Source organism: Notolabrus celidotus, chromosome 7, assembly GCF_009762535.1.
Source record: "Notolabrus celidotus isolate fNotCel1 chromosome 7, fNotCel1.pri, whole genome shotgun sequence".
In the NCBI taxonomy this organism is placed as follows: domain Eukaryota; kingdom Metazoa; phylum Chordata; class Actinopteri; order Labriformes; family Labridae; genus Notolabrus; species Notolabrus celidotus.
Genome location: NC_048278.1, coordinates 26132856 through 26155815, shown reverse-complemented (window position 1 = coordinate 26155815; position 22960 = coordinate 26132856). Strand labels below are relative to the sequence as shown.

Genomic DNA, 22960 nt, shown 5'->3' with positions numbered 1-22960 from the left:
AGGGTACAGCAGTATCCCCGGCAGCTGGCACGGCTCAGCACTGGCCTCTGTCAGACCAGCTGCTGCAGGTAGACACTCTGGGAGGCTGAATGCGTCCACGGAGGCCTGATCTTTGAGCACAGCATCAGAGCCAAATTGCAACAGCAGGATGTCTCAGTGGGGTTTAAAGACTGGAGTGGCAATGCTCACACACTCATTATTGTGCACACTTGATCCTCCTGTGGGAAGACTGGAAACCTTTGCATGCAGTAGAAGAGATCAGGATGAATCAATACTACCAGAATTCAATAAAACATGCTTATGAAGCACAAAACACAGTAAAGCATGTGCTGGTAAGGAATAGTATTTGAATGAGGTTTTTATTCATTAACTTTTAAGCTTCCAAAACCTCTGCATGTGTGCCAACAGGCTAAAATTATATCCAGAGGAATCTCCTCTCTCTGAACACCACCCCCTTTAAATCACTTCTCTATACATGATGCCACCTGGATTATGTCTCTGAACATAATGAAGAAAACTTGTTAATGAGTGTATCTGCAAAGTCACAAATGTTTTTGCATAGCATACCTTCAAAATGTTCAGCGACAACATATTTTAATTAGCTTTTACTACAAAATCCTCCTGTAGCAACTTAAGAAATATGAAGCTTTTTAATGGTTATGTAGGCATCTGCAGCACTTGATTAAGTTTAAAGAAAGTTTTGTTCTTGGTTTATAAATCAAATAAGTGACTTCATGCATAAAAGAAGACAAAAGGGATCAGATCATTGTTTCCAGTCAAATCTGATTGGTTGCAAAAGGTTTTTTTTGTTAAACCAAACATATCTGTGTGCCTTGATCTAAACACACGAGGGAAATAAATACAACTCTGGTCTGTGGTGCCAAAAGGTATATTCATCCATCTTTGTCTTTCTGTGTACAACCAAAAAATTAGATCAGTTTTATTCAGCGGTAAAAGCCAATGCCTCATGTACAGAGGCTATAGTCCTTGGTGCAGAGGTTTGACTCATGGCCACGACCCTTGACTGCAACTCATCCCCCGCTCTCTACTCCCCATATTTCCTGTCCCTCTTCAGCTTTCATATAAAAAGTTGAAAAAGACCACAAAAAAATAACTTTACAAAGTTATCCCTGCTTCAAATAAGAGAAAAAAGTATATTGCACTTGCCATTAATGCTCAAAAGGTATATATTAGAGTTCTATAAACATAACTTCAAGCACCAAGTTCTTCCATAAAACCACTAAATCCAAACTCTCTTGTAATATAATAAAATAAGATAAAGCAGGAATCCTCTTTAAAACTAGCTATCCACAGAAAACTGAACATCACAGGTAGGTTGCAGTCTATGTTGCATCATTCCCTCGGTCCCCAGTTGATCCTGTAAGCCTACTCTGTAGCTCAAACTAAAGCAGTCCAATATGACAGTCCTGCAGTTAGTCCCACTCTCATGAAGCTGTGGATTTTGTTTTTTGTTGGAACAGTTCTGAGGAGTTAAGTTTAGATTACCTGTGAGGTCCTTCTGATTCTGTAGTTCGAAGTAACGTTGCATTGTATTGCATTTTACTGACAGGCTTTATTTTGTCCATCCCATTTCTATCACTTCAGGTAGTCTAAATAACAACTTCTCTGTGTGTTGCTACACTTTAACAGCATCACAAAAAACATCATAACCATCACGGAGGCAGAATTTATAGTAGGACCAACAACGTGTGTGTCTCCATACATGGTGAGTTTATGACACCACAGCATTCACACAGTTATGCAGCCATAATGTTGTCAAACACATCATGATAAAATCAAACCGTGGCTAAATGTTATCAGTAAGTACACGAACCTCTACATTTAAGGGTCATTTATGAATCCTGTGTTAATAACTCCCACAACACTGATGTAGTTACTAGAATAAAAAGTAACAACGAACAAGTATCTCCTCAAAGGAAGAACATCCCTCACACACGACTCTAATCCTTATGCCTTATAAATCCCACCCTTCATGTCATAATAAAAAGAGGATAAAGTGTGAACTCCGTAAAACCAGCTGCTCATGTGAAAACCGAGTGTAATGGGGACTCTCTCCTGCAACATCCAACATCCTCAATCGTATTAATCATTTCGCCCTGAGTGAAATTTTTAAAAGGATGAATTGATACAAATGTCTGGGATTTTAAAATCGTTTGACAGCATGGGGTGTCAGCCAACCACTCTTTATTTTATGACTGAAGTTACTTTTTTCTCCTCATCATATTTTAGCACTTCTTGCCTCCCTCTTGCACAAGATTACAATACATCGGAAAGTAAACGATAATCAAAAGCAATAAAGCATCTGTTTCTTGGGCATATTTTTAAATTTGGGAGCACAATGGATGCCTTGAGGCCTTCAAGATGTGTAAACTAAGTGTTTTGATTAAATATTCACAAACAAATAAAAATACAAAGAGGAGAGGGATAGAGAAGAGTCAGCCTTGAAGCATAAGGATCAATCACCTGTTGAGTTGTATGCAGCATTACTGCAGACACACTTTGGTCACTTCTTGAACTTTACATCTTCCTCCTCCTGAGTGACTCACTGTTTATTTATATCAGTGTGAGGAAGGAGCCCCCCTGCTGTCTCCCCCAGGGTGCTCTCCTCAGGAAAAAATCACAGAGGGGGAAGAGAGAGAAAGAGAGATACAGACAGAGAAAGAGAGAAAGGGCTCCTCCCTGTGGTGAGGCTACAGCTGTCCTGCTCAATGAGGAGGGCAAGAGACTCCATAGCAACAGTCCTACATAGCAACGGTGTCTTTGAATAAAGATAGCCTTGGATGCCATTCAGAGAGTATCTCGTATCTTCAGTCCTTAGTAAGAAAAACAGAGGACAGTGTAAGAGTATCACATGAAGGCTGGTTTGCATAAATATAGTGGGCTCTTTTGCTTCCTATATACTTTATACAAGTGACTGCATGCTACTCTATTGAAGTAGTATGAGATTCACTCCATCTAAAGGCTGTAGAATAAAAAAAAAGTCAACCACTGAATTCTAATTCAGGCAGAAAAGAGAGAAGAAAGCTGAAGCGCAAAAAGTGGGAAATCTTCTCAGAACAGAAGCAGCTAGAACAGAGTGTTCAAAGACTTAAGATCTGCATTTGAATAACAACACCTCTCGCCCCCTCCGGTAGAGACATCTCAACCAAGAATTTGTCACTCTCTATTTGAACTTTTCCTCTGTCATTTCCACACTCCCTATGATGAATCATTCACAACCCTGAGCTGGAAATGAGAGCAGACGGGACAGAAACTTGCCTCATATTGAGCTTCACCGCTGCCAGCCCAAGTCCAATTTCAGTCCAACAATGGCACACTTTGATCAGTCTATACGGCTGATTTAGGATGTCACTGCTAACCGTCTATCACTCCCACGCAGCCCCTCCAGGAGCAGGAGAGCCGAGCACGCCGGGATGTGGACATGCCAGGAAATCAGGAGCAGGGGGAGACTAGATGGTGGCTGACTTCCCCATCAAAGATGAACATCAAGCCAGAATTGGTGAGGCATACGGATAGTAAGATAGCATACTGATCTCAGGTAGTACTCAACCTTTCTATTCATTTACAGCTAGGTCTCTTTTGTTCTTTAAAATAAAGGGCCATCAAAGTCATAGTTTTGCCCATATAGCAAAAGTCCATCATACCAAATATATGTTTGGTATAAACTAGGGACATGCACTTTTAAATTTTAGCACAATTCATTATATATATATTGATTTTTTTTTTTCATTGCTGTAGGCTCACAATACCAGCAATGGGAAGGAAGACAGTACTTTGCAGATTTATGGTGTTCCAGTTTGTTTGGTGACCCTGTTAACTGGCTACTTTCAGCCAAAAGTATCCGAGGTTGTCGTAGTCACAACTCTTTTTTTACTTTAGGCCTAATGTCAAAATTTACTCATCACATATGTCTTCAATAAATAAAACAAAGAGTCATCTGCATTGGTGCTTTCAGATTTCAACCATTGTTAGAACAACGGCAACAACCACAGAATTTACAGGGTTACTCGTCAAACCTAAACATTTGCACATCACTATGTCTGTGCAAGCAGAGAGGGTTTGTTCAGCTTCTAGACTAATAGCTTATATATAGATCTGACATTCACCAGAGCATGCTGATATGTTGATTATGCTGAACTAAAGTGTTTCATTAGTCGAGTAAGTACCACATAATGTGCGTGCACGCTGACACTTTATTGATATTGATTGACTACAGCATGCTGTTGTTGAACAGCTCAAACATTTTCAATGGGCAAGCGGTCATTGCTTTGTGGCTCTGTTATTGGTATATTTTCAGTGACTGATTATGATTCTTATATATATATATATATACACACACATTTCAAAATTTACAAAAGGTGCCTTTGATTCAGATTTTTGCTGTCATTTTTTTGAGAGAAGGCACCATGTTCGTTACACATAATAAGAGGCATTGGCAATTTTTACATGTTATTTGCTCATGCTTCGTGTTCAAAACCAAGGTGTGTTTACATATTAACAAGCTAAAGCAGGTGGGTTAGTTAGGAGAAAAGTTGTATGACTTAGCCAAGTATGGACTGTAATACACCATGCTGACTTGTAGAAATGCCCAGTTAGGTAGTATGGCAGAGCACGCTCTTGTGATTTTTGCCATTTTTGGGGATGGACACTTTCAACTGCTGTTTGTTTACATTTAATTAATTGAATTCAAAAATGACAACGTACATCGATTTTTACCAGATACAAAAACAACTGAGTTAGCTTGAAGGCTAGTTAACAGGCAACCGCCTTGACTGATGTTTTTTTTTTTTTTTGCAGTGTTAATGTTAAGTGTAATCAGTTGAAATCTTTGGAACAATTTAACCAACCAAGAAAACTGAGATGTCCTGCACAAAAAACAGTGTCAGCAGTGCACACATGTTCTCCGTCTCATGTACACAAGCAGTAGGAACCACAGCCATGATCAAACTTTGTTGCACGTCTTAATACCTGAGTGATTCAGGACTGCAAAGGTTTTGCCTTGTTGCCTGCACTCATGTTTTGGGATACTATTTTCACTGCGTAGCTAGTTTTGATAGAGTAGGAAGAAATGTAGCAACAAGGTAAATCAATATGCATGACAACACCGATTAAGACATACTAGATTTTGGCATTTTCATAGATTATGTTGACTTATATAAAAGAAAATTCCCATTTTTTTGCAAAATTTGTGCCAATGACACCAACCCAAAAATAAGTTATAGGATGCATTATTTTACGCTGAGGGACAAAAAGAATATTTTAAAAAATCCTTCAGTAGTTTATGTTTCCAGCTCAAACTGAAAAAAGTGTATGCTTTGACCAGCACTGTGTGTCAGCCAGTCATGAGTCTTTTTAATGCTACACAGCTCAATCAGAAGACAATCCTCCTGACTCTCCCTGTCACACATTAGCTCTCCTGCTCCTGGCTCCCTGTGGCTGTTATGTGAATGGGACCTGTGCCTGTTCTGTCACACTTTGATCATTCCTCATTTCAACCATTCGCCAGATACATCTGTCAGATGCATTTCACAGTTATGCTTTCTCACAATTTAGTACCTGCTGCAAATCACGGTGTCAAGTACCCGCAGAGGTTGGACACAATACCAGCAACACCTGTGCAATCGAATGTAATCTGGAGCCGCAGCTCTGCAACGAATGTTTAAATCTATTATTCAAACTGTGATAGAAGTGTGAGATGAGTTTTTAGTTTCAAGAAAGTCAACTTTACATCATCTTATTGTTCTTCTCATGATGTAAATTAGCTACCATTATGCAAGGTATGAAACAGCTAAGCAAACATGTAACTTACTTCTGAATGTATGTGTCTTTGTCTCACTGATACAGAGATAGGAGGATGTCAAACACAACAGAGATCTGAATGTTTCTGTCAGCAGAAATGTACCTTCACTACCCGGTGAGCTCTTTGGGAATTCCTGACAAAAACAGACATCTTCTTGCACTGTCTATTTGCTCTCTTTGTTTTGAGGAATCCAACACTTTGATTTTCTGTCCTCTAACATAAAATGTTTTTTCATTCAGCCTCAGTTGTTACGTCAGGCTTTTATTATCTAACAAAGTGATAATTAGAAAGTTATACTTTGCTGAACCTCATTGATTCACACCTCTTAGTGGTGTTAAGCAGAGGGAAATTACTTTTTAACACGCACAGAGGGAAATTACTTACTTTCTAACACACGAGCAGCCATGGAGGATTTTTTTATGCACTGGTTGAGTTCCAGGCTTTTTACACTGTTGAATATGGTTTCATATCAAATGTTGAACAAGGGAAATAAAAAATGTTTTAATAATCTTCATTCCACAGAGAAACTTGGCCTGTCATTAAATATGAGGCAGATTTTTTGTGAACTACAAAAATGGCTGCTGGTAATCCCCATCAAACAAACTGGATGTTATTTCCCATTACCTACCAATGGTCTAAATGTTGACCACGTAAAGCTGCTGTTGGTAGTCACATAGTAAACTTTGGTTCAGAGAGAGGGACTTCGAATGTCAACACTATCTCTCCCAACCAGATTTCCTCCTAGCCCCCCAACACAGATCGGCGTGTGCAGTCATGATAGTGTTGGACTCATAACCAATCGGAGGAAGTAGTAGGGGCCGCCCCTTAACCAATCAGGACAGAGGATTGGAGATTAGCTATGATTGGTCCATCATAACAGGAACAAGGGGAATAATAACATTGCTTGATACAAAGGCAATGTAAAATGCAGAGATTTCGCAATAGTCTCAAATTACTCTATTTACCAATGAGTACTGATGGGTATTATGACCTTTTCTCAAAACCCAGCAGAAAAAAAAGTCACGTTTTTTACATCATTCCTCCCAACAGCAGCTTTAACGGAGTCATGTCCATGTTATGTCAAAATAAAGGCCCTGTAAATTGGATGTTGGTAGTAACTAGTTTATCAACATATTGCTAAGTCATAAGTTTCATTGTTCTGATTGGTTTTAGCCTCAAAAGGTGGCTCAGTCTGCATCCACCGATAACACCCCTGTAAAATCCAATATTCATTGAAAGTTCCAGACTTTCTCCCATTTTTAAAGTGGTGTGGTGAAGCCAGGTGAGTGAGTTCACACAAGACAACCACATCGCACGGTGTACACCACACACACACAGTCTCAAGTATTGTTAATCTTCAAGACTTTGGTTCTCCTCTCCTCTGCTCTGCTCTGCTCTGCTGCTACTCGATTTAAAATTCTGCTTCTCTTTTATTTAAACCACTTGAGGAACTTTCATTTTGTGGCAATCCTGGCAACCCCTCAGGACAAAGTGGTACTTTTAATGTCTTTGTCAAGCTTGTCTTGTATGTCCAGGTAGTGCTTTCAGATTAAATATCTCTTCCTTCATTTTTTTTATCTGTCAAACAAATCACTCACCATGAATCAGTTCTGTGGAAAATGTCATGCTAATTTGTTGTGTTAATATGCACCTAAGGTTTTACTGTAAGGTTGTCAGCATGTTATTATAATTATTTAATGTAAAAGTAATCCCATAATTTAGGTTGACACTGATTTAGAGCTGTTTTCGATGAATGGATCCATTGTCCTGCTTCAGCTATTCTCTTTATAGTACATCAAATACCTCTAGCAGGAATTCCTCTTTGGCTTCAATGGCATAGAGAAAAGATGTGTCATATTTTATGTGTGCCCTCTCTGAATGTCAAAAGCAGAGCATTTCATCAGAATCCTCGCTGCCCTTGATGAAACCATTTATTTGAATGGAAAATAAATTCCACCTATCAGACAGCCTCAGCCTTGTACACAATAAATTGATTTTTGGCACAATGGTTAGCTTAATGTTAAATCAAGTGAAAGCAAAAGGAGATTCTTTACTGTCCTTCACGGTCTTTTCAACAAGTGTATCTCAACAGTACCTGCAGTGGGAATATATAAATAAATAAAGAGACCGCTCATACCAACTGTAAGCACCAGATAAAAATACAAGAGACTGCTGGATTATGAAAAGCTGGTCTGCATAAAAGTTTCATTTAATGATTAGGATGAAGATGTATTGTGACAGGATTGTAAAGCATATACAGACTACTTTTACTGAGTAATTTTGAACAGCTTGTCAGGCCCCACTTGTCCTTGTTGACAATGACAAAAAAGTCTGTTGAAACAGCACACTGGCAGCTATGCTGTTCACACCAACTTTAAGCAGTCACACATTGAAATCAGCCGCGTTAGTCCATCAGTTTCACACTTTCATAGCCGTCCCTTTTCCTAGTTTTGCAGAGATGGATTCAAATAAACACTAGCCTTCCAACAACACCACTGTCTTTGATGTGGTTCAAACATCATTTCAATCATATTTTCAATTTTGAAGGGAGCAACATTGTGTAGAAAGTTCCAGCTTTCATATTTAAAGAAACTTTTGTCTGCTGCCAAAAAACAAAACAGAAATGTACTCAACTGTTACTGTTGCAAATCCCTAAATGGCATAGATGGAGACTGGTCTGTACTGTATTCATTCACTCCAACAAAGTCTGGTTCAATTCACTTTCATTTGTTGCGGAAAGGCAGTTTTTTTGCATGAAAGTGCACAGGAAGCATACATAACAAAACTTTTAAAAAAGAAGTAAAAACATGACATGGATACAAAAATAACAGGCTGTAGCAGAGACTGACATACATCTGAAGAGTAACACAGGCCCAGAAATAATGTTGAAAATATTCTTATTGGGCTGTTGTGTGGAAGTGTGTTCACCTTGCAGTTTTGTGTTTTTGTGTAGTAGTGCCCTCGGCCTTAAGGGTTAGGCAGATTTGGTAGGGAGGGTGTTATTTGACAGGAAAGCAGTGTTTGGCACTACAGGTTTGAAATCATACACCAGGACACTGAAGACAAGTAATGGAAAGGTAATTCAACCAAGCCCTTACCAGGTGAATGACTGCCTTACTGAATAGAGTGGTACAGATTGTATTTTGTGTCTAGAGACTGACCTCATCACTCCCTACAAGCAAACACCAAGCTCAGCACAGACAAGTGACAATGATAAACTCCTCCACAGGGATATCAGAGCCATCAGGTGCGCACCTGGGTGGGAGTTGGGTTCATAAAATGCTGGATGAGCAGCGACAGCAATGCTGAGGTGTTGTTTTAGCAGTGGAACTCTGTACACACAGGCCATCAGGATGATAAACTTCTGGATTGAATTAAGATACAGCCAAATTTACCTTTAAATGTGGCAGCACCACATTTAAAGGATGTTAGGACTGAAGAATAGTACAGCAATATGTCACATGCCTTTCAGTTAAAATCTTCAACAATTGTGAAGACAAATATGAAGTAAATACAACAAAATGCTACCTTGTTTAGATTTCCTTAAAGCCATTGTAACATGAATAGTTACACCTGAATGGTCTTGTGCTCTGCAGCACTTATGTTGACATTTCACAATCCACTACACGATAAATGATACTTTGTCGAGCAAAAATACAATCCTGCAACATCCTCCTACTTGAGACCCAGTTTGCAGTGAGCCAACTGGCAACTCAACAAAAACACCACCAACCTGGGGGGAAATATGCTGCAAGAAAACGAATTCATCTCATATCACTCTTATACTGCCATGCCAACTCAAAGCATTACTGCATCAGAATCCACAAGCAAACAAAAAGAGAAGCCTAACCCTGCCAATCTGTGAATAACAAGAAAACATACAGTTGCAACAGTATGTATGACAACAAAGCAAACAACTAAGGGGAGCCAGCATAATATGTGTCATTAGCAAAAAGTCACAGGTAGGTCTTGGTTTTTACCTGGCATTCGGATTTTCAGTGGGGTATCTTGACCAAGTGAAAGGGTTCCCTTGAAAGAGTTTTGAAGCACAACTTTTAAGCTACAGCTACCATATAAAGCAAAAGGTGTCAAGGTGTGTAGTCCATACTATCGCTTACCACGTGGGTGTGCTAATTAGCGGCAGCTGTGCAGACGTTGGCGTCTCTACAATTTTTAAAGCAGCAGGTGGCAGAAGAGAGGTGCAGAGGACAGCTAATTACCTAGATAACCATTGGTAGCTGGGTAGCTACATACAGTGGTGGACAAAGTACACAGCTTCATTACTTAGGTCAAAGTATAGATACTCCAGGTCAAATATTACTCCAATACAAGTGAAAGTTGTTTAGTCAGATTATTACTGACTAAGTACTTCTTAAAATATCTCTAAACATTGTGTTTTCAAAATACATAAGTGCAGTCAAGAATATATAGGAGTACATTATGTTACATCATGTTTATTTAGAAACCATTACTTGAAATCTCTAAAAACTATACCATGGAATAAAAACAGCAACTAAGTTACTCCAAGTACAGACAACTTAGTTTGTAATGTTCATCTGGAATGAAACCAATGTTACGTAGCTCAACACGCTTTCTCAGGTTGGACAGTGAATGTTTGTTTGTTTGGGCAGAGTGGGAAACGGAGAACATTTGAAACGATAAGTATCATTCTTCATTTTAAAAACCTCTAACATGGGCTGAAGATATGAACATGGGTGCTCAGGTGGAGAATTATAGCCATCATTATCACCTCTAAATGAACTGCCTGATCTGAGAGAAATTTGCTCTGTTTGCTCCACGTTCAACCGTAGAGACGCACGATATACAGGAATGACTTAACCACTGAGACAAACAGAACTACACTAACACATTTTACTGTCAAAGGGATCAGATTTCAGAAAAGAGAAGGAAATTCATGAGCTGACTTCAAAGTAAAAGTAGTGAGTAACTAGAGCACTGATAGAAATGTAGTGGAGTCAAAAGTACAATAATTGTCTTCAGAATGAAATGGAGTAAAAGTAATACATTTCTACAAAAAATGATACTCAAAAAAAGTACAGATACTCAAAAAATGTACTTAAGTACAGTACTCAAGTAAATTTACTCTGTTACTGTCCCCCACAGGCTACATACAATGTAAAAAATAAATGCATGTTAATGGAGATAAGCAAGTAATTTCACACTGGTCTACGTTACCTTAATAGGACCATCATAAAGAAAAAGCTATTTGGATGGATGGATGGTTGGATGGATGGATGATGGGTTTTTTATGATCTCAAACTGAGAAAAAGTTGTATAAAGCTTTCTATTGATACATGTAGAAAAAACTTTTCAGAACAATACTCCATTACTCCCTTTCTTTTTGCAGTTTTATTCATTTTTTGCACCCACTTTGTCCAAAAAGTTCTGAAATTGATATCCTGTCATCTTTTACTTTAGCAAATGTGGATTACTCATGTATCATTTTCCATGAACAATAGCTCTTTTTCAAAGCAGACAGTATGACACATCATTGTAGGAAAAGCACAGATGTTACCAGTTGATGAAACTATAGGTACATTCACTCAAGGGGGTTACGGCACTTAAGTACAATCTTGAAGTATAGACAGTATCTGTACTCAATGAAGCCTGTTTACATTACATGACACCACTCCATGTTTCAGTTGAAAGTAAAGTACTTTTCACTCCACTGTATTTATTGAAAAGATATAGTATTGCCTTGTAAATAAAGACTTTGTGATTTGACTGAGTCATTTCTAACTTTTCTATTCACTATTTATGTTGAATTCAATTATTGGAAGTATTTCTTGGGTGTTATACTGGGTCTACATGTTTTTATCTCTCTGCTCTGTCTGGTCAAGTTGAAAAACTGTCAGTATAATTTTGTCTGGTAAGCATTGCTGGTTCAATAAAGCAATGCAAAAAAGGAGAGAATGGCCTTTCTATTGCAGATAAGAAAAGGCCAGGTGGATCCTCTAACATTAACGATGACTTCTTTCAATGTCTATTGACCCATGCCAGTAAGCCAGCATGCACTACACAAGGCCACTGAACTCAGCACACCTTAAGCAGATGCAGCTTTAATTAATGTTATTGACTACGCCTGTGTAGTCCCTGTTGTCACATGTCAAATGTCTATACAATGAAATTGCCTATTACTCACACCAAGCATCTTCACAGCTCGATGTCTATTGGGATGAAGGACAGTCAGAGCCACAAATTAAAGCCACAGGTCCCCAAGGTGACTTAATAAGGAAAAGCGTAAAGAAAAGAAAACGTGTCATTTTGTTGTTGTTTCACATAAAAGTCCTTCAAACCAAGTTAATTTAATGACTTATAAAAATAGAGTTTCCTTAGCAGTTTTCCTCATCCAATTTTTACATCACAGCTGCTTCAGACTTCTTTTTCATTGATAGAGCTTTTATCAGAATTGTGTGTGTTTGTGTGTATGTGCTTCTGTCATTATATGCACATTCACATCAATTATTTTGGCTTCTTGTAACTGTTAGGATTTTGTATTTGCCCCTCTGACATAATTTTGCAATTTTTTGTGAGGAATCTCAAACAGTAGTTTTTAAAGTTGGTGTAAAAATAAAGTTACTTTAATAAAGTGTAAAGTTTGGACATAAAAGTAACAATATATTTCATCAGCACACTTTATGAATTTGCAATAGCTTGTCACCAAAATCCCTTAATGTGAACAATAAAGGTTGATCTGATTGTACACTATGGTGAGACTATCATGTAAATGTTTCACTGTTGGCAGAGCACTGGACTTGTAACTTTGCTCTATTGGCTCAGCTGTCACATTCATGAAAAAGAAGAAAAGTGCTGTATGGTTGATGTTCAGAATGGATCAGTTTGGGGTATTCATGTGATCGTCTCTGTCAGCAGAACACAAAAGGGAAGGAATCATGCCAAGCCATTAGCGCTGGTCTAGTATAAAAGACCCTGTGTGTGTCTTTGTGTAAACATGCAAGTGTGGGATGCGATGTGATGTGAACTCCTGCTGCTGGGTGACCCCCTGTGTGAGATCTGACAGCTCCTACTGCTGTTTCTATGACAGGATGAAAAAGTTTGTGTGTGTGTGACTCAGATAGTGAAAGGAAGTGGATGTGTTTAAAAAAAAAAGAGAGGAATCAAAGCTCATTCACACAAAAAAGACACATTGACTGAAGTCAGTGTCTCTGTGAAAGCTCATCTGTTGGCATAAAAACTGGATGCCGATCTTTTTGTAATCTATAATAAGTAACAAGTGGCATGATAGCATCTGCTGGGCAAGTATTATGTAGATAACCTGCAAGAAAGACCCATTAATAATCAAGCTTTTTAACAACCATAATCCAGCCCTTGATATATTAATGAAAACATATGATATGAATAACCTATATCTTTAAAATGTATTCAAAAAGAGTAAATTAGTTCAATCAGAGATGTGAGTTCTTAAGATTTTATGTAGCCACACATATTGTTTGAGTAGATAAGATCATCTAAGCTATAAAACTCATTCACTTGCTTGATGTCAGGCAGAGAAATGCATATTTTATTGAATGTATTTAACCTAGGCTGTTAAGAAGGCCAGATCTAAGACAGTCAAACTAAATGAAGAATGCTAAATATGACTCTGGGTTATTAAGACCATAACCTAGTTATCCTCTAAGGCAGTTGTTCTCAAAGTGGGGTCCTGGGACTCCTGGGGGTCCGTGAACCATAGTGTGGGGGTCCGTGAAATAATTTAAATAAATTTCTTATAAATTATAAAATTGTGCTGTGTCATTACAAAACAGCATATACACCATTGTTATGATAGCATTTGGTGCCTCGAAAGGATATGTGAGTCTTGCTATTGTTAATTTTCTGAAAGCGTTTAAGATCAATTACTTGAAAAGTTTAAATGCTGTCATGTTGAGTCCACAAGGAATGAAATGACTCTCTGTTTAAAGTATACAAGTGGAATTTACTTGATTCAAATTGAAGTGTTATCTGTTTATCACTATGGTACAGGTCTGAAGTATTTACATTGATACGTTTTACAATACAAATAGTTCCAAGGGCAACTAATAGTGCAAATGGTAGTAAGCATGTGCTTTAGGGATGGGAAGTTCGAAGCCGGCTCTTTTAACTCGGCTCCCAAAGTAGAGCCGGCTCTTTTAACCCGGCTCCCAAAGAAGAGCGGGCTCTTTCGACTCCCAAACGGCTATTAATTTAGGAGCTTTTGTAGCCGTAGATTTTACCTTGACTTTGCAAAAAATAATGGTTTGTGTGTTGAAAACCCTTTTATGTACGGTGTTTTTATGAGAAGTCTTATGATTGACCAAATTTGTGAATTTATTCTGTTACAAAACCGTTCTTACCCTAACCCTAGGGTTAGGGTTGTGATTAGGGTTAGGGTTAGGATAGTGATCAGGGTTAGGGTTGTGATTAGGGTTAGGGTTATGATTAGGGTTAGGGTTGGGATTAGGGTTAAGGTTAGGATTGTGATTAGGGTTAGGGTTATGATTAGGGTTAGGGTTGGGATTAGGGTTAGGGTTGGGATTAGGGTTAGGGTTAGGATTGTGATTAGGGTTAGGGTTGTGATTAGGGTTAGGGCCATGACTAGGGTTAGGGTTATGATTAGGTTTAGGGTTAGGATTGTGATTAGGGTTAGGGTTGTGATTAGGGTTAGGGTTATGATTAGGGTTATGATTAGGGTTAGGATTGGGGTTAGGATTAGGGTTAGGGCTATGATTAGGGTTAGGGTTATGATTAGGGTTAGGGTTATGATTAGGGTTAGGGTTATGATTAGGGTTAGGGTTATGATAGGGGTTAGGATTGGGGTTAGGGTTAGGATTAGGGTTAGGGTTATGATTAGGGTTAGGGTTATGATTAGGGTAAGAATTGGAGTTAGGGTTAGGATTAGGGTTGTGATTAGGGTTAGGGTTGTGATTAGGGTTAGGGTTATGAGTAGGGTTAGGATTGGGGTTAGGGTCAGGATTAGGGCTAGGGTTAGGGTTGAGAATGGGATTAGGGTTAGGGTTAGGATTGGGGTTAGGATTAGGGTTAGGGTTATGATTAGGGTAAGAATTGGGGTTAGGGTTAGGATTAGGGTTAGAGTTGTGATTAGGGTTAGGGTTATAAGTAGGGTTAGGATTGGGGTTAGGGTCAGGATTAGGGCTAGGTTTAGGGTTAGGGTTGAGATTGGGATTAGGGTTAGGATTAGGGTTAGGATTGGGGTTAGGGTTAGGATTAGGGTTAGGGTTATGATTAGGGTTAGGGTTATGATTAGGGTAAGAATTGGAGTTAGGGTTAGGATTAGGGTTGTGATTAGGGTTAGGGTTGTGATTAGGGTTAGGGTTATGAGTAGGGTTAGGATTGGGGTTAGGGTCAGGATTAGGGCTAGGGTTAGGGTTGAGAATGGGATTAGGGTTAGGGTTAGGATTGGGGTTAGGATTAGGGTTAGGGTTATGATTAGGGTAAGAATTGGGGTTAGGGTTAGGATTAGGGTTAGAGTTGTGATTAGGGTTAGGGTTATAAGTAGGGTTAGGATTGGGGTTAGGGTCAGGATTAGGGCTAGGTTTAGGGTTAGGGTTGAGATTGGGATTAGGGTTAGGATTAGGGTTAGGATTGGGGTTAGGGTTAGGATTAGGGTTGTGATTAGGGTAAGGGTTGTGATTAGGGTTAGGATTAGGGTTAGTATTAGGGTTAGGGTTGAGATTGGGATTAGGGTTAGGGTTATGATTAGGGTTAGGGTTAGGGTTATGATTAGGGTTAGGGTTATGATTAGGGTAAGAATTGGAGTTAGGGTTAGGATTAGGGTTGTGATTAGGGTTAGGGTTGTGATTAGGGTTAGGGTTATGAGTAGGGTTAGGATTGGGGTTAGGGTCAGGATTAGGGCTAGGGTTAGGGTTGAGAATGGGATTAGGGTTAGGATTAGGGTTATGATTAGGGTAAGAATTGGGGTTAGGGTTAGGATTAGGGTTAGAGTTGTGATTAGGGTTAGGGTTATAAGTAGGGTTAGGATTGGGGTTAGGGTCAGGATTAGGGCTAGGTTTAGGGTTAGGGTTGAGATTGGGATTAGGGTTAGGATTAGGGTTAGGATTGGGGTTAGGGTTAGGATTAGGGTTGTGATTAGGGTAAGGGTTGTGATTAGGGTTAGGATTAGGGTTAGTATTAGGGTTAGGGTTGAGATTGGGATTAGGGTTAGGGTTATGATTAGGGTTAGGGTTAGGGTTATGATTAGGGTTATGATTAGGGTTAGGGTTATGATTAGGGTTAGGATTGGGGTTAGGATTAGGGTTAGGATTAGGATTAGGGTTAGCATTAGGGCTAGGATTAGGGTTAGGGTTATGATTAGGGTTAGGATTGGGGTTAGGGTTAGGATTAGGGTCGGGTTATGATTAGGGTTAGGGTTAGGATTAGGGTTAGGGTTAGGGTTAGAACCAGAACCAGAACCAAACTCATGCAAACAGAACCAGAACCAAACCGAAACAGAACCAAACCGAAACAGAACCAAACCGAAACAGAACCAAACCGAAACAGAACTTAACCGAAACAGAACCAAACCGAAACAGAACCGAACCAGAACCGAAACAGAACCGAACCAGAACCAAACCGAACCAGAACCAAACTCAAGCAAACAGAAACAGAACCAAACCGAACCAGAACCAAACTCAAGCAAACAGAAACAGAACCCAACCAAACCAGAACCGAACCAAAACCGAACCAGAACCGAACCAGAACCGAACCAGAACCGTACCAGAACCGAACCAGAACCGAACCGAACCAGAACCAAACTCAAGCAAAGAGAACCAGAACTTAACTCAAGCAAACAGAACCAGAACCAGAACCAAACTCAAGCAAACAGAACCAGACCCAACTCAAGCAAACAGAACAAGAACCAAACTAATGCAAACAGAAACAGAACCAAACCGAACCAGAACCCAACCAGAACCCAACCGGAACCGAACCAGAACCCAACCGGAACCGGACCAGAACCGAACCGAACCAGAACCAAACTCAAGCAAAAAGAACCAGAACTTAACTCAAGCAAATAGAACCAGAACCAGAACCAAACTCAAGCAAACAGAACCAGACCCAACTCAAGCAAACAGAACCAGAACCAAACTAAAGCAAACAGAAACAGAACCAAACCGAACCAGAACTTAACCGAAACAGAACCCAAGCAAACCAGAACCGAAACAGAACCGAACCAGAACCGAACCAGAACCGAACCGAACCAGAACCAAACTCAAGCAAAGAGAACCAGAACTTAACTCAAGCAAAATGAACCAGACCAAACTCAAGCAAACAGAACCAGAACCAAGTCAAGCAAACAGAACAGAACCAAACTCAAGCAAACAGAAACAGAACCAAACCGAACCAGAACCAAACTCAAGCAAACAGAAACAGAACCCAACCAAACCAGAACCGAACCAAAACCGAACCAGAACCGAACCAGAACCGAACCAGAACCGTACCAGAACCGAACCAGAACCGAACCAGAACCGAACCAGAACCGAACCGAACCAGAACCAAACTCAAGCAAAGAGAACCAGAACTTAAGTCAAGCAAACAGAACCAGAACCAGAACCAAACTCAAGCAAACAGAACCAGACCCAACTCAAGCAAACAGAACAAGAACCAAACTAATGCAAACAGAAACAGAACAAAACCGAACCAGGACTTAACCGAAACAGAACCCAACCAAACCAGAACCGAACCAGAACCCAACCGGAACCGAACCAGAACCCAACCGGAACCGAACCAGAACCGAACCGAACCAGAACCAAACTCAAGCAAAAAGAACCAGAACTTAACTCAAGCAAATAGAACCAGAACCAGAACCAAACTCAAGCAAACAGAACCAGACCCAACTCAAGCAAACAGAACCAGAACCAAACTAAAGCAAACAGAAACAGAACCAAACCGAACCAGAACTTAACCGAAACAGAACCCAAGCAAACCAGAACCGAAACAGAACCGAAACAGAACCGAACCAGAACCGAACCAGAACCGAACCGAACCAGAACCAAACTCAAGCAAAGAGAACCAGAACTTAACTCAAGCAAAATGAACCAGACCAAACTCAAGCAAACAGAACCAGAACCAAGTCAAGCAAACAGAACAGAACCAAACTCAAGCAAACAGAACCAGAACCAACTCAAGCAAACAGAACCAGAACCAACTCAAGTAAACAGAAACAAGAACCAAACCCAAGCAAACAGAACCAGAACCAAACTCGAGCAAACATTAATAATGTCCTCAGTTCAGGTTGGCGCTGAGAAAAATCAGATGCCTCAGCTTGGATGGGCTGATCCCATTTCTCCTCTCACTGAGTATTTGACCTGTCTTCCAGAAGACCCTCTCAGAAGGAACAGATGAAGCCACGATACACAGCCTCCCCTCCATCACCTATATCCTATTTCCTCACATATGATTGGCCGCATGGCCGCCATGCTGACCAATCAAAACAAAGTTCTGCTGTGAGCAGAGCTGGGGCTGAACACTGTGAGAGCTAAGCAGCGAAAGGAAAAAACTGAGAGCCGGCTCTCTCTCAATGCGAGCCGGCTCTTCTGATTCACTATAAAGCATCGGCTCTCAGAGCTTTTGATCATGACACATCACTAATGTGCTTAATCTTTGTTCCAATCATGAGGGGGTCCTTGGACAATTTTCTTACATGTAAGGGGTCCCTGGCTCCAAAAAAGTTTGAGAACCCCTGCTCTAAGGTGCATTGACTGCCTGGCTTAACAGCTCTGACACAGAAAATGCCTATGTCCGGCCTTGAGCCATTTTTTCAAACCTGGCTCTTCTAAACTAATAGAATAGACCTGCTCTGTTACTTAAACTAACCAAAAGTAATTAGGCCGTCAGTGCAGCCTTAAGACAAGGACTGCCAACATGGTGACTCTTAATTTCTCAGCCTTAAAACATGAAGACATGAAGGCACCAAAAGTTTCCTCAGCTTACTTTCAGCCTGAATCTTTACAAAAATGAAGACTGAAAGTATTTGATAAGAAGAAGAAAATAAAGCAGCACTCATGTCTGCTCTGAAAGATAATAGAGGCACATTTGTTTCCCAGTTTTGAGAAAATAAAATAAAACAGTTTAATAAATGCAGCCTTGAAAGGCTATTAGAAATGCAATTTGCTGCTATGTGTTTTGTTCTGTAGTTTAGGGAAGTCTGTCTGCAAAATCATAATTACTATGATGTATATGCAGCATTAAAACATGCCTCCTCCAGCTATAAAAAGGGACTTCCATCAAATAGGAGGTAGAGCCGACATGAAGTACTCTTTATCATCGGTGACTGGAATCCACCATTACACATTAGCTCTTAAGTGTGCTTAAAGTCTTAAGGACTTATACGGATTTCTCAGAGTATCCCCATCACTGCAGTGTAGGGACATGTGAAGGCAGGTTCGCCTAATAGAATTATTTCACAGCTTCAGTGGGCACATAAAGTGAGAGAGAGTTTTAAAGTAATATTATTCATCTGTAATAAAGACTATGGAAAACTTTTCCTAGCACCTGCTCCTCTGTATGAGCTGCATGCAGCCGTTTAATCAATACAAACATTGATTTTTTGTTTACACTAGACAGATTTAGAGGGTTGTGTTTCACACTGGACTTATGTATGAAGTTTAATGCAGATAAATAATATGGAAATATATAAAATCCACTTATGCTATGCTCTGTAAAATGCACAAAGATTTTAAAAAGTGCAGGGAGAAAGGCGATGGCAATAATAAAGTTTATATACTTTGTTGTAGTGCATCTTGTTTTTAATTTAATTTTAATTTAAGGCACACAATTTTGCAAAGGACTGTAATATACTGTAAGTACTACTAGACTAGGACTAACTGCTGCTGAAAAATACTTCCACTTTCTGCTCCAAAGCATGCGTCACAGAGTTTTGGAAGAGATAAAATCATAGCTCTTCATTTATCATAATGAAAATCAAATTTTGGGGGCTACTTTTTGGGTTATCTTTTTAGTTGAGTGAGAAAGAAAGAGCTTAATCCTCATATTTTCTCTTATAACCTTCTCTCCAAAGAGCTTCAAATCAAAGTGATGTATTTACACATTACAGTGTCGGAAGAGGAGGAGAGTTTGCATATCCTCGTTTTTGGGCAAACACCCAGAAAGTGGACAATTGCTCACTCTTGATGTGGCATGCCGTGCCATATCTGCTTAAGTGAAAGCTGTTTACTTTGAAGTTTGGCTCCACTTGTACACAGAGCAACATTTTAGTGATGCATGACCGTTCCCTTTTGCTGCCTGTGGATGACTCATGCTTCTGAGTGAATACCAGAGTATAAAGCTGAGGGCAATGTTTGTGTCTCCAAACACATCAAATGAAAAATCAGACAGACGTTTTCATTGCTGGGTTACACTGAAGAACTGTCTCACTCTGTGTACACACACACGCAGATGTGTTTTACCCATTTGTTTTGCATTTCAAATCTTTGCTGATGGATCCATCACAGCTTGAATTCCAGGCAGGATATTTTGAAAAAGCCAGCTCAAAATCATCCCCACTTTACCATCACTTTCCTCCTGCTGGTTTAAATGGGACGGTTTCAAGTCCAAGTTAATCATTACATCACCTCTGTGGGCTTGGGATGTTAAGCAGGTAGCTCTCTATCATTGGAATATTAGTTTTTTTTAATCCCCAGCTCTTACAAGTTACCCCTTGGAAAACTGAACCTCAGAATTGGTCCTGATGATAAGGTATGGTTTTGTGGTATTTTGTTGCTGGTAGAGTGTATTTATGGGAAAAGGGAAATCTCAAAGCACCTTGATTTTTTATGGTATACAATTGCAGTCCATGGGAACTTAATTCATAATTAACGCCACCTTTACACTTAAATTTGGCCTTTTCTATGCAACCTTTCATCATTTTGTCACAGGGACAGGTTCTTCATTTACAGAGGTACATTTGATTTATCTGGTTCTGTTCGAGGTTCTACCTGTTAAAATGACGTTTTTCCTCCCCACTGGAACTACCTAAATACTGCGAGGTGCAATGCTCATGGTGGATTAAGATGAGAGTCTTACCCTGTCTTGGTGTTTCTGTCTTTGTTAAAAATTCAAGATAGAGTACGGTCTAGCCCTGCTATGTTGGTAAAAGCGTCTTGAGATAACATTTGTTGGGATTTGGCACTGTACAAATAAAAATTGATTGATTTGAATTGTGGGATCCTTTTTTCTCCTATCAGTACAATGATATACAAATTCTCTAATTTTTTCCAGAATAAAGCAATTGTGAGATTTAATCAACACCTCACTTAAGAGTTTTAACAATAACTTGAAACTTACCTTTATAAAACCAGGATATATTTCAGGATGTTGTACTATATTCAGTGTTTTTTTTGGTCTTCTTGTGTTTACCTCCAGGCTACAACTCCCATCAATATTTTTTACCCAATTGACAAATAAAGTGAAAAATACTTGTGACAGAATTAAAGCAACTTTTACTAATTGGAAATATGACATTGATGAACTTTACAGAGGTTAAGGTGATCAGATTCTGATGAGAAATGAAGATGAAAAAAAGAAACTGAATCACATTTCCACTTCACACAAGTTTGGTCAGGATCATTAATCATATTGCATCAGTTCTGCAAATCCTAACCCCACTACTAAAGTAAAGTTAAAACTTTTATAGGTGAAAAATATATTCTTCCAGATACCCCAAAGGCACAGGCAGCACCACAGCATTCTTATCTGCAGTATGCATTGCATAAACTTCCCTCTGGTACATCAATGATCAGACTAGAACAAGAATTTAAAAGTTGACTTTGTACATGTTTTCTGGTCTTGTCCATTCCTTCAGCCTTTCTGGAGAGGTGTGGAACACTTAATCTCAGAGATTTTGGAAATATCATTTGAATCTTCTTTAATTTTTTAAACTGAAGCCTCAGAAAGAGAGACGTGTATCTTCTGAAGATTTTCATGGCTGCAAGTAAGAAAGCAATAACACAAGGCTGGCTTCAGAAGAACCCTCCCACCATTAAATTACTTTAAAAAAATTATTGACTTAGTTCAAAGTATGGCAAAAAAAAATGACTTTTGCTCTTCGCCTACAAAAGGACAAGGGGGAAACACTGGGAAAAGACTTAACTTTTTCTGTTTGTCTGATTGCCTTTGTTGTGCACTGTAACTGTCTGTAATACTTAAGTTGTAATGTAATGTCCTAGTCCTCAATTGTTCAATGTTATATGTTCATATGAAACAAAAATAAAAATGAAAGTTTAAAAAAAAAAAAGGAGAATTTAAAAGTTACCCTCAATAAAAGCAACAACAGTGTGCATAAAGAGCCTGACCCTGCTGAAACGGACACTGTATGCAGGGAACCAGGTTAGCAGATGTATTAGAGAGGACATGCATATAGCTAAGAGCATTACAGTCAGAAAAGGCCATTTGAGCCAAGAGATAAAATGTTCAGTAAACAGTAGGTCCGACAACAACGTGTAACAGTCTCTCAACACCTCAGCTTAGTCCTTGTATTCGGTGTACTTCTTGGCCGACCCGTGCACCTTGTTGGCCGGGTACTTCAGTCGGTTTAGGGCCATTTTACGCAGCACAGCTTGAGGTAGATCAACGCGACACTTCTCAGCGAGCTCCACTAGGTAGATCAACACGTCGCTCAGTTCTTGTGCCAGCTGCTCCCGCTCCGACTCGGTCCAGTCCGGCAGGCCCTCTGCCACCTCTCCCCGCCACTGGAAGAGCTCCGACACCTCTCCCACTTCCCCGACCATAGCTAGCAGCAGGTTGCGAGGCTGGTGAAACTGGTTCCAGTCCCGCTCGTCTGTGAACTCTGCTTGCATCCTCCTGATGTCCTCAATGGTGGGCTCGGTGGTAAAAGTGAACCTGTCAGCTCCATTAGCCTCTCCGTTTAGGGGCTTGGAGTGAGACGAGTCCTCGGCTGCTGCTGCTGCTGCTCCGTTTACCAGAACTGAGCAACCCTTGTTAGATAAAACTTCACCATTGACTCCACGTGATTCCTTTCCGTTTGTAGCCATCATGTTGAGATAATTCTTCAGTAATGTCAGTAAAAACAAGCGTTTAAGTTTTGTAAACAACCCTTCTCTGCGACTACCATGTGGAGAAGTCCCGCCAGTTGTCAAAACGGAAGTGACGTAAATAATAAGGGAA

The 22960-nt window shown here is 39.7% G+C and overlaps 1 protein-coding gene across 1 annotated transcript; it reads right to left on the bottom strand.

The window, feature by feature from the left end:
- Positions 1-21253: 21253 nt before the first annotated feature.
- Positions 21254-22949, bottom strand: dctpp1 (dCTP pyrophosphatase 1). The gene has a single exon (XM_034687428.1). The coding sequence runs from the start codon at positions 22828-22830 to the stop codon at positions 22300-22302; it is 531 nt and encodes a 176-aa protein (XP_034543319.1). The 5' UTR covers positions 22831-22949; the 3' UTR covers positions 21254-22299.
- Between the last annotated feature and the right edge of the window lie 11 nt (positions 22950-22960).

Bases quoted from the DNA above. Each gene is read 5' to 3' on its own strand.
- dctpp1 (XM_034687428.1), bottom strand. From the start codon at position 22,830: ATGATGGCTACAAACGGAAAGGAATCACGTGGAGTCAATGGTGAAGTT.